Source organism: Hyla sarda, chromosome 13, assembly GCF_029499605.1.
Source record: "Hyla sarda isolate aHylSar1 chromosome 13, aHylSar1.hap1, whole genome shotgun sequence".
NCBI lineage: Eukaryota > Metazoa > Chordata > Amphibia > Anura > Hylidae > Hyla > Hyla sarda.
In genome coordinates, this window is record NC_079201.1 from 25011955 (window position 1) to 25024238 (window position 12284).

General features: G+C 41.1%; 2 protein-coding genes across 49 annotated transcripts in view; one reads left to right on the top strand and one right to left on the bottom strand.

The window, feature by feature from the left end:
* The window catches only part of LOC130297737 (general transcription factor II-I repeat domain-containing protein 2-like), a 1987867-nt gene that overhangs the window by 512658 nt on the left and 1462925 nt on the right, over positions 1-12284 (top strand). The gene's annotated exons all lie outside the window — the stretch shown is intronic.
* Positions 2203-12284, bottom strand: part of LOC130297740 (uncharacterized) — a 97612-nt gene continuing 87530 nt past the window's right edge. For both annotated transcript variants that reach the window (XM_056550590.1, XM_056550589.1), the window contains exons 3-4: positions 11984-12181; positions 2203-2842 (exon numbers count right to left, since the gene is read on the bottom strand). In XM_056550590.1, coding sequence (XP_056406565.1) covers positions 2472-2842; positions 11984-12181 — 569 coding nt within the window. In that variant the 3' untranslated portion in view covers positions 2203-2471. The remainder of the gene's footprint in view (positions 2843-11983; positions 12182-12284) is intronic.

A 12284-nucleotide genomic window follows, 5' to 3' on the forward strand; every position in this document is an offset into this window, starting at 1 on the left:
AGTCCATACGGTTGCAAGCATACCTTATATAGGTTTTATTTTATTTTATTACTTTAAAAAAAATTATAACTACATGCACCAAAATTAGTATGTTTAAAATTGTCATCTTCTGACCCCTATAACTTTTATTTTTCTGCATACGGGGATGTATGAGGGCACATTTTTTGCGCTGTGATTTGAAGTTTTTATCAGTATCATTTTTTATGGGACTTTTTCGTTACTTTTTATTAGTTTTTTTAGGGTATACAAAATTACCAAAAATACACAATTTTGGACTTTGGAGTTTTTTACGTATACGCCATTTACTGTGCAGTTTAATTAACATAATATTTTTATAGTTCGGACATTTATGCATGCGGTAATATGTTTACTTTTATTATGTTTACATATTTTTATATGGAATTTGGGAAAAGGGGGGTGATTTTAAACTTTTAGTATGGAAGGGGTTAATGCACATTTATTAGCTTTATTTCTTTAACTTTTTTTTTTTTACTTTTTTTATTCTTATATTCTGATTGCATACACTGTTCAATGATATGCCATAGCATAGCATTGATCAGTGTGTTATCGGTGCTCTGCTGCTCCAGCCTGTTGAGCAGGCATGGAGCAGCAGATCACCAATCGGATGGAGAAGAGGCAGGTAGGGACTCTCCCCCTATCCTCTCAGCTGTTCATGAAGTCACGCCGGTCCTGAACAGCCCGATTGAGCTGCTGGGAACTGTTTTCTTTCACTTTAGACACGGTGATCAACTTTGATCGGTGATGTCCGGCATTAGACATGGGTCCTGCCGGCTGATAGCCCCCGGGATCACCCGGCTATGACACGGGGTCAGCCAGTGATCCCACGTCATAGCAGGGGAGCGGGACCAGGGCATACAGGCCCTTGGTCCCCAAGGTGTTAAATTTTCCTCTTGCTGACCAATATGAGCCTTGTTGTTTTTTGAGCCACCAATTATACTTTGTAATGACATCACTCATTTTACCACAAAAGCAGAAAATGTTTTATATCACAACATTAGGGGGCTTCGGTTTCTATGCTGTGCAATTTTCGGTAAAAATGACACATTATATTTATTCTGTAGGTCCGAACGATTACAACCTTACCCAATTAATATAGTTTTTTTTTTTTTTTATTTAACTACTATTGAAAAATTATGGGGGAAATGTATCATTGTTGTCTTTAGTGTTTTTTGTGCTTTTTAAGTCATTTATTTTAGCTTTGTTTTTTTTTTACGTGCAACATATTTATAATACTATCGCAGGGGGTTTGAGAAATCTGGTGCATGTCAGAAGAAAAAACCCAATAAATTACTTCAGAACAAGTATGATTCTTCTTCTGTAACTTTTCTACAACTTTTTACCCCGTTGCACAATAAATTTGCAATAAAAATGCTCTCCAAAGGCAACCCGCAGTATGCCAAGAGACAAAGCACTACAACCCCCAGCACGTAAAGTGACAATGCATTACAAGCTCACAACTTCCAGAATGCAAGGCAAGTAGGCACTACAGACTCTGTAGTGCCTTCTTGCTTTGCATGCTGGACGTTGAGTTGGTCTGTATCAGGGGATAACTTGCACTGTTAAGACTTGGGTGAAAGAGTGTGTGGACTGGGGAGGGGGGGATACTGGGTAGTGTGGCATGGAAGATAATTGTGCTGGAAAAAAAAAACAATAAAGGAAAAAGCCAATAAAGGGGCAGGTGCAGAGAAGGGCAATGACTCAAGCCCCCTTTGAGCCCTATGTGTGCATGTCGCTGCATTTCACACATTTGCACTTCCATGAAAAGTTTTAATTGCATTTAAACTTAAAGATGCAAATGTATTGTTAACTATGAGATCCCTTAACACAGAAGGGAAAAAAAAATAATTTAGAAAAACAATCTGTGCAGTAATGATTACAAAAATACATGTGAAAACAGAACTTATTTATATGACATTTTTGTACAGCAGCTAATACTACACGCTTGTTTTTTAACTTTTGGGACAGTTAGGACCCTACTCAAACAGTATAAAGAAAACCCATGTACGAGTATATTTCTGAATTAAAATTTATAATACCATTCCTACTAAAGTATAGGACTATGTACCAACACCAATAGTTTTGAATATATGGTCCATGAAGTACAGTTATTCTCCATTTTCATAGCCAGGGTGACCAACAAGAGACTGTCTTTGCACAGATACTGCCCTGTGGTGCTACCATGGCAGCTACACATCACTCTTTTTATTTTGCGGTCTCAGCCTTGCTCACATTTGTATTTCAAGAATTTGAAGCACGCTTGGATTTATGCAGATTAGTAGATTATCATGGGTATAACCTGGGGAGCCCTGCAAATTCTTCTACTTAATATGACACATAGTAGGTGGGACCATGGAGCTAATTTTTCACTAGGGCCTAGGAGCCTTTAGTTATGCCTCTGTAGATAGTACACATATCTTTGCTTTTATATATTTATTATACATAATGTTAGTTCAGACTGTAACACCTGCAATATGGGCAATTTCCCTAAGGACCTCACTGGCTTCCTGTTCATACTCTGTGGAAAAAAGTTTAGCTTTGTCTATGTTCTTCATGTTTTCCTCCAGGTTTTCCACTAGACGTATTTGATCCAGGTATCCAGTATTCACTTCCTTTATTTTGTCAGCCATTTCTTCTTGTATCTGACTGAAAGAGAACACCATACCTCCCAACTTTGTTTGACTTCCAATAAGAACCTTAGTTGCCCGACTTAGTTCTTTTATTAGTTCTTGGCATTTCTGCAAGTTTTCTGGGATATCCTCGGTTGCTTTTATTTGTAGACTAAAATTGTAACCCTTCATTTGTGTTTGGATGTCGTAACTACCTGCAAAGAAACCACAGAAACTTATATGATCAATGTGTTAGTAGAATTATCTGTCCAGAAAAATTTGGATCCTATTGTGACTTCATGGTGAACCCTCTTCAACATAACCCTGTCTTCTTTTAAAGGTCCTTCTTGGTAATAATACAGATGAGATCAACATATCATGTAAATGAACTAATGTACACTACAGCATTCATCGGAGTAAGAACCCTATTCATTTGGGGCGATTATGAGCTGAGCTGTGTAATAGGCTGTTTAAACAAGCACCATACTAGTTGGGCAGTGATCTGCCTTTTTAATACCACCTTTATAACTTTTTTTTTCAGTCTACAGTTATAATTTATGATTGCCTGCAATGAGTATGCAATGGAGGTTCATTGTCTAAGGGAGGCAGCAGGGAAATGTAAATGCATCATTATGGTGACAAGGAAAATAAGATGTAATACAATGCAAGATCAGTAAAACTACAATAATCGGGTACAGAAAAATATATGCAAATTTTTGTCATTATATTATTCAGATTTTAAATTGTAAAATGAATAAAAGGAGTTCAATACATGAAAGTTACATTTTCTATTATCCAGTATTATTTTTGTGCAAAAACAGTCCCACACCTGTCCAATGGATGTGTCTGGTATTGCAGCTCAGCTCCATTGAAGTGAATAGGACTGAGCTGCAGTACTTATCTTAAAATAACAAATGTTAACAAACAAAAAAAACTAAACTCAAATTCTTGCATAACCCATTAGTGAAAGCTGAGGTGGGTCAGGACTTCGGCCAGTGATTGGCAAACAGGATCTGCAACTGGAGCTACATTCTTATTAAAATGGGTCACATCAAGACCATGTTTAACCATGTTGTTTACCAAGTCATTGGTTTATTATCTAACCAGCAAGTTCTTCTGGCTGGCTGCAGACTTTGAAGGACTTCTTGTGCACCCTAACTTGCGGACTGCCATTTAAGGAGAGCACATTTGTGGGTCAAGATGAAGGCCAGGAAGCAGAAGTTAGCTGTGACCCATGCACCATCGATCAGCAATTGTAGCGGAAAAGTGAGATGAGTACTGTTCTTTAACTGGCCACTATTACAAAAAAAAAATTCGTTCAATTCAATAGATCGCTATAAAATAAGTATATTTCTAAATACATTCAATTATTTAACTTAGAAATTGCTTGTATAAAAGTGGCCACTAGGGGTCCTCACATAAGAGGCCCACGCTGATCTCTGGCCGTTGCTATATGAAAACTGACGGTGGCAACACTCCTGGCCCGTTGAAATACAGGAAGTGAGTGCGGGCTTTAGAAGGCTCTGTGTGTGCTCCCGGCCTGTCACTCAGCACGAGGAGAAACAGAGGGAGGCATGTATTCCCATGCTGTAGCTGCTCGTCCGTCACAGGTACTGCCTGAAGCTATATAGCTGTATCCCAGTCAGAGTAAACGACTGGCTGTGATTTTTAATCCCATTATTAGGGATCGACCGATTATCGGTATGGCCAATATTATCGGCCGATAATCACGATTTTGGGCATTATCGGCAATTACCTTGCCGATAATGCCCTGCCCCCCCCGCACCGCCCCACCACACCGCGACCGCCCCCCCCCCTGACCTGACCCGCCGCACCGCGTCGCACCCCCCACACGCTTCTTCTTGCTCTTGCTGTGTCCTGCGTTACGTTGTGCGCAGCGACGTGACGTCACCGTCAGTGCGCACAGTGACAGTTCAGGAGGACGCCACCCGAGCCAGATGTAGAGTGGACCCCAGGAACAGGTAATTATAAAACCGGGGATGGGGAGGCAATGGGGCCGGGGCGGTGCGGCGGGTCGGGGGGGGCAGTGGCGGTGATAGATCTCAGGACCCCCGGACAGGCAGGGGGAGAGTAGTGGGTGGCGGCGGCGGTCTATGGCACCGCAAAAGCCACTGCAGTGCATTGATTTAAAACGCATGCTATAAATCAATGATCTGCAGCGGTGTCGCGGGGGGATAAATAGCCGATAACTTATACCGGAATATCGGTATAAGTTATCGGCTATCGGCCCTAACCTACACCGATTATCGGCCCTAAAAAAACGATATCGGTCGATCCCTACCCATTATGCAATATGTAAGAGGAGCAGAGGAAAATATATATTATTCTCTGCTCCTCTTCTCTTTCATATTGCATAAGATATTGTGTGTAGAGGACTACAAATCCCAGCCAGTCATGTAAGAGGATCAGAGGATAATATATCTATCTATCTATATATATATATATATATATATATATATATATATATATATATATATATAGCGTAGAAAAGGATTCTGCAGCACTCCAGATCATGAAAATGGTCGCATCTGGCGACCGAAACGTCGCATTTGTTTGATGGAATAAACCTCATTTTTTCATTGCATGATCTGGAGTGCTGCAGAATCCTTTTCTACGCTGTATCCAATACCTGGGACCGGGTTTTTTATCTGCTTGCACCCTCCTGTCTCCTCCTCATATATATATATATATATATATATATATATATATATATATATATATATAAAAGGAAAGTAGGGGTGGCACTGTGTGGGACGGCACTCCAACGATCCAAAATAAAGTGATTTTTATTCACCCAAGATGTATAGCAACGTTTCCACCTACTCAATGAGGTCTTTTTCAAGCATTATCCTCCACGCCTCTTACATATTGCATGACTGGCTGGGATTTATAGTCCTCTACACACAATATCTTATGCAATATGAAAGAGGAGCAGAGGATTATATATATACTAGCTGAGTACCCGGCGTTGCCCAGTTTTTCCTTCCTAATCCTTGTTGGGGAGGAAAATAAACAAAGGAAAAAACTTTTGACTTCATATCCCGTCCTCATATATTGTTGTCATATCCCGACCTCCTATCCCGTCATCATATCCCGACCTCCTATCCCGTCCTCCTATCAAGTCCTCCTTTCTCGTCCTCATATCTCAACCTCCTTTCCCGTCCTCCTATCTCAACCTCCTTTCCCGTCCTCCTATCTCGACCCCCTTTCCCGTCTTCCTTTCTCGTCCTCCTTTCCCGTCCTCCTATCCCATCCATCTATCCCGTCCTCCTATCCCGTCCTCCTATCCCGTCCTCCTTTCCCGTCCTCATATCTCGACCTCCTTTCCCGTCCTCATATCTCGACCTCCTTTTCCGTCCTCCTTTTCCGTCCTCCTATCCAGTCCATCTATCCAGTCGTCCTATCCCGACCTCCTATCCCGACCTCCTATCCCGACCTCCTATCCCGTCCTTCTATCCCGTCCTCCTATCACGACCTCCTATCCCGTCCTCCTATCTCGACCTCCTATCCCGTTCTCCTATCTCGACCTCCTATCCCGTCCTCCTATCACGACCTCCTATCCCGTCCTCCTATCACGACCTCCTATCCCAACCTCGTATCCCGTCCTCCTATCCCGACCTCGTATCCCGTCCTCCTATCCCGACCTCCTATCCCAACCTCCTATATGTGTACCAGTTATTGAAATATCTCCAGCCGTACGGAAGTTATGTGGGAACATACATTTCCCATTGATTTGCATGGGACTTTAAAAAAAAAAAAAAAACGACCCTCACAAATGGAGGTAGTTAATTAACGATCCTTTATGTTAAGTGGACATATAAGTAACATGTGACCAAGTATTATCGAAATACGTACGGAAGTTATGCAGTAACATATATTTCCCATTGACTTGTATGGGACTTTAAACATAAACCCCACCTCTGGTAAATGGGGGTGAGTAAAGGTTAAATCACCTATCCTATGTTTGTTGATGACATATAAGTAACATGTGTGTCAAGTTTCATGTTAATATCTTTAGCCGTTTGGACGTGATGCTGGAACATACACACATACATACATACATACACACACACACACGTTCAGTTTTATATATATATATATATATATATATATATATATATATATATATATATATATATTCCTCTGCTCCTCTTTCATATTGCATAAGATATTGGTGTAGGGCACTACAAATCCCAGCCAGTCGTACACTGACTCTGACAGGGATAGCGGTGTATATATTTATTTATATAGGATAAACAGATGTGTGTGTGTATATATCTATTGTGTGTATATATGTATTGTGTGTAGTGAACTACAAATCCCAGGCAGTCGTGCAATATGTAAAAGGAGCAAAGGAATATATATATATATATATATTCTCTGTTTGTTGTCCTCTTCTCCTCTTTCATGTTGCATAAGATATTGCGTGTAGGGGACTATAAATCCCAGCCAGCCGTTCAATATGTAAGAGGAACAGAGGATGGGGCGATCCAGAGAGGAAAGAGTTACAGAGCAGCCTGCAGTGATTGGCTGACTGCCATGGTTGCTCCCAGATCAGTGACATACAGTGAGGGCGGACGTGTAGGCATGTAGAGTGAAGGCAGAAGAGGGACACGCCCCCTGCCTTTGAGAAGATGAGAATCCAGACTGCAACTGAGGTAGGCTGTTTTTATTAGAAATATAGGGGCTAAACACATAAAACTTAAATGTACATGATCAGGGTGAGGTACTGAGTAACACATAACAATTTTTTATTCGGGGGAGATGATCGGTATGCTTTAAAGGGGTACTCCGCTGCTCAACATTTGGAACAAACTGTTCCGAACGCTGGAGCAGGCGCCGGGAGCTCATGACGTCATAGCCCCGCCCCCTAATGACATCACATCCCACCCCCTCAATGCAAGTCTATGGGAGGGGGCGTGAGAGCCCTTTAAACTTTGGTAATGCTACTAGTTCATCAATACTGGCAACTGTCAATGGAGCAGCCACAGATTTCATTGAATTGTAGTAAAAAAATAGCATAGGATACAATTACGTTTATATATGGACAGACGGCCGGTTTTAGACAGAGTGTGACCCTGGGCAAAATAAAAAATTGCCTGTGTTCGCATGACCAAAGATCACCATGTTGAATTGGGCTATAACAAAATGCATAATAGGGTCAGAATCTAAAATATATATTGAATACTTTCTATGTTTAAAGTGCAACTGCTGTATAAAAATAGGTCAATTAACTGTCAACACAGCCTACAAGCTGATTACTGGTATACTGCAGCCATACCTTTATTTTGTCACCTGTGTCTCCTATGCTGTAAAAACGACTGTAAAACAACATTCAGTGAGATGTGGCCAGGGATCCACAATGCCCCAGGGCCGCAAAGGCTCTCTTTTCCGATGACACAGCACCACAATCAGCACTGCTCGCAAAATCATTGTGCAAGCAATGTAAAAACATGGGCTCTTCTGCCATGAGGGTACTTGTATTAGTTGCCTCAGGTGGTGCCACCTGCTCATACAATAAAATGCCTTTGTATTTCGGGCATGTTATAGTGGCTCTGACCTGATCAGAAGCTGTCTTAGAATACAGAACTATGTCATCTGGTGACCACAGGGGGAGTCTTCTCTGATTGTAGATGTTTTTTTCTCCATCTGGCCCCGGCAAAGATGATGATGTCTTCTAAGGACTGCAGACTATACCAAGACATCTGTGGCCCCTTACTTCCGAAGTCAACCACAAACTCTGGTGGCCTCCGACCTCTGGAACCCCTAACAATCTTAAGAAGGGAGGTCTCTGTTCCCTAGGTGATAGGAGAAGCAGGGCACATGATCCCTTGTCGCTCCATTCATGCTTTATAGGATCTGCATACATGTGAGTTTGACACTCAGCAAGGTTCATAGGCTCCATAGAGAATAAAGGAAGCAACAGGTGATCATGTGCTGCTAACTCACATTACTGTAAACTGTCACTATTTGCACAAAATCTCTGCGTTTTTTGCCCCAATTTTGTGTAAATTGTAGCAAAATCAGTAATATGCCTGTGGTTCTATAGTTGTTGAGGGGGAACTTTGGGAGATGGGGGCCCTAGGCAATTGTCCAGGTTGCCCCCCTTAATGCTGGCCCTGTGAACAGGTTCTTGTAATAAGAAATATTGGGAAAAATACTGCTATCCATTTTATCGACCCTGAAGCCTCTGTCTTTCCCATCACTCTGTATAATTAATTTGTCGGCCGTTTGAGCGTTCTCCTCAGTGTATTAGACCCTAACCTAATGGAATTGCCTCATGAGCCGCCTGGAACTCTGCAAGCTGCTGGTTTATTTTCTTTAATGCGGGTTTGTTTAAGAGTCGTATGTATTTTGGCCACATGTTTGCCTCTTTCTGTGACTGGCTGGACAGATTTATGGCCAGTGAGAAGGTTTTGATTTGCACACACCACCAAAAAATAAAACCTGTAAACTGGCTTGGGATAAGGAAAATTTTAGAAAGCCTGACAAGGCCCCTTAAGTCTCTTACAGAAAAGTTATGATACTAGCAAGATGCTCATTGGATTGAAAACCATACCTTCAAATAGAAGCACAAATAAATATAGATGTCTTATAACTACATATTGAAGAAAAAAAGAAGAAAAAAACAGGAACTTCCTGCTGAGAAAACAAGGTTATTGGCTAGCATGCCCTGACTAGATGTTTTAGCATCACGCTAGGCTCCCAACGTCAGTCAGTCTGTTTCATGGAGGTAATGTTTTACTTCTTATTTTGTAAAAGATGAAGAAAGGAAAAGGGGAAGTATCCTGGGCACCACCATTATTGTACTGTTTAGTGTAAAGGATGGAGCCTTGGAGAAAAGTTCATTCAATATTTTTTTTTAATGCTTAAAGATACAAATGCAACACATTTAGGGCACACCTAACCTCTTCCTGAGATGTTATTGCCCAAATAAAGGGCAACACAACATTTGGGCAATGTAAGACAACATTTGTGCATCTGGAACTTTATTAAGGCAGATTGCAAGTCTCACATGATCTCTGTGTAATACTAGGCAGTCGAAGAATATGGCAAATTTATTAGTCGCTCATGCTGTTTATCACAGTCGTCCAACGCTCACTAGATACACCTACAAATATATATAAATTTTTTTATAATTATTTATTTATCAATTTCCAGTTTTTAATATGAACATGTAACAAAACCTCCCTCTACAGAGGAAATCAAACACAGATCCATTAACAGTGTGGAAGGCTAGGGCAGTCTACGCTTACCAGCCAACACAAAAGGAGCACCCTAACTACCATAACTAACTAAAAGCAACTAAAAGCAAAATAGAAAGAGGGGGAGACGTGAGAAAAGAAAGGAAGAAAAAAGCTGGGTGGGGGCAGATAAAAGAAAGGAAAGAGAAACACCTAGGATTGCGGAGGATTACCCAAGATGCATACAAAACAAAGGAGACATTCACAACTACAACAGGGGAAGGGGGGAGAAAGGACAGGGGTAACCTCAGGGGACTAGGGGAAGTAACTCAGTCGCAAAATAAAGCTCTGTATTCTGAAAGCCCAGAACCAGGTCTTTGTATACCAATCAACATGGGAATGGAGGTGAGCAGTGAGCTCCTCCATATGCTGTATTTTCAGAATCTTAGTAATCCACAACTGTAGAGTGGGAGGTTCCGGACACTTCCAAAGTGCGGGAGTATAAGCTCTGGCTGTATTGACCAAATGACGCAGGATAGAGTGATGGTAGGTTAAAAGAGCAAAATCGGAGAGGTGAAGGAGGAAGAAGGCAGTGGAAATGACAAAACGTGATCTGTAAAGGATGACATTAACTTTGATACTTCCCTCCAAAAGACGGAGAGCAGCGGATATTTCCAGAACACATATAAAATGGACCCAGGGTGAACCGCAACCTCTCCAACAGAGAGGCAAGGTAGTAGGGAATATTTTGTGGAAGCGAGCCGGTACCTGGTACTAATGAGTAAGAAGCTTAAAACCCACCTCTTGGTACCTACTGGAGATGGGGGAGGAATGTGTCCAACAGAACAGAGCACCTCATTAAGTCTCCCTTTCCCAGGCTGCTAACTAGTTGGCGGTGGGGTGGTAGGGGATAGAGTTGAGGGAGGACCCAAACATGGCATAAACCCTGAGAGTGTATGGTGGACCCCACCGGAGGCCAGAACAGAGCAGTTCAACGGGGGGGACTGAGAGGAGAGAAAATGCCAAAGCTGCCAAGCTCCAAGCTTGGCAAAAACCTAACCCCCAGTTTGGCCTAAACCTCAGAGATCGATACACTTGCAAATATATTAACCACCAAAAAATATATTTTACATCCTAGCCAGGTTGCCAAAGAATTAAAAACTTTATTGTTCACAAACCTATCAAATAAAAATATATTTAAAAATATTTAAAACAAAAATATTTAGAACTTAGTAAATAACATAGAATACAAGTGTCTAATGAATTATATAAAATTAGACGATGGAATTGAGTTAATGCATACACGTTAGTACTGTGGAGAAAGGCTAAACAATATTTTTTTGTACCACTGTTGCATGCAAAATCCTATACCCCGGTACTGTAGTACTGTAAGCCAGTGTTTCTCAAGCACGGTCTTCAAGTTATACAATTATGGTCAGTGCATCAGGCATCACCGCAGTTATATCACCTGTGAAAGACTAAGGAAAAACTGAAAACATTACCTGTTGGGGATACTTGAGGACTGCGCTTGAGAAACACTGCTATAAGCCCAGCAGTGTGGCCTCCACCCCAGACTTTGATTCTTTTTTGCACTGCAAGGTTGCATAGGGGGTCCTGAACACGACCGTAACTAGTAAGCCATGTCCATTTGTCACTAAGTCACTGCTCTTGTTTCAAACTAGGCAAAAATTGGCTAAAACATAAATGTTGTGCAAGGCCTGTATGGAAGATTTAGGTCATAATTCTGACACATTTCATATAGCGAATCTACCTCAGTATAGCCTAGAGACCAAACCTACTGTGCAAAAGTGCTCCATGCTAGTCAAAGAATCAGGAAATACTGAATAAGTACATGTAAGCCTTCACTCAAATGTTCAAGGCATTAGAAAAATGTTAAAGGCAGTGTTGAATGGCAAAGATAGAGGCATAGAGAGAAGCTGACATAAGGTAATTGGGGGTCTATTTAGTTGGTTTAAACACAACTATGGCAAGCAAATACTGTATGTGCTAGTCTGTAGAGGCCTTACTATTTAGTTTACCTTACTGGTTAGCTTTATACTTGTACTAGTTTATCTAGTTTGCTTCATAGTTACCAAAATGGTAAATTTGTGTTTCTCACTGTGCACATACTGCACATATACTTTCACTTACTGTACTTTTCCTTTATCTTCTCCATACAACTAGTGAGGTTGGCAGAATCATTGACTTCATTAAGTTCAAATAAATACTTTTTCACAGCCATGTAATTTTCCACCTGGTTGTTGTAGAGCTCAGCAATCTCCACAAATTTGTCATCATATTCCTTGACGTTTACGTTCTTTACAACAAGCTTTTTGCCTTTCTCCAGCACTGAAATTAAATAAAAAATGTAATGTGAGCTTTATAGTCTTAAAGAGGTAAAGAAAGGTGTCTTCGCATGTGACAAATGACAACTTGAGACAAAAATTATTAC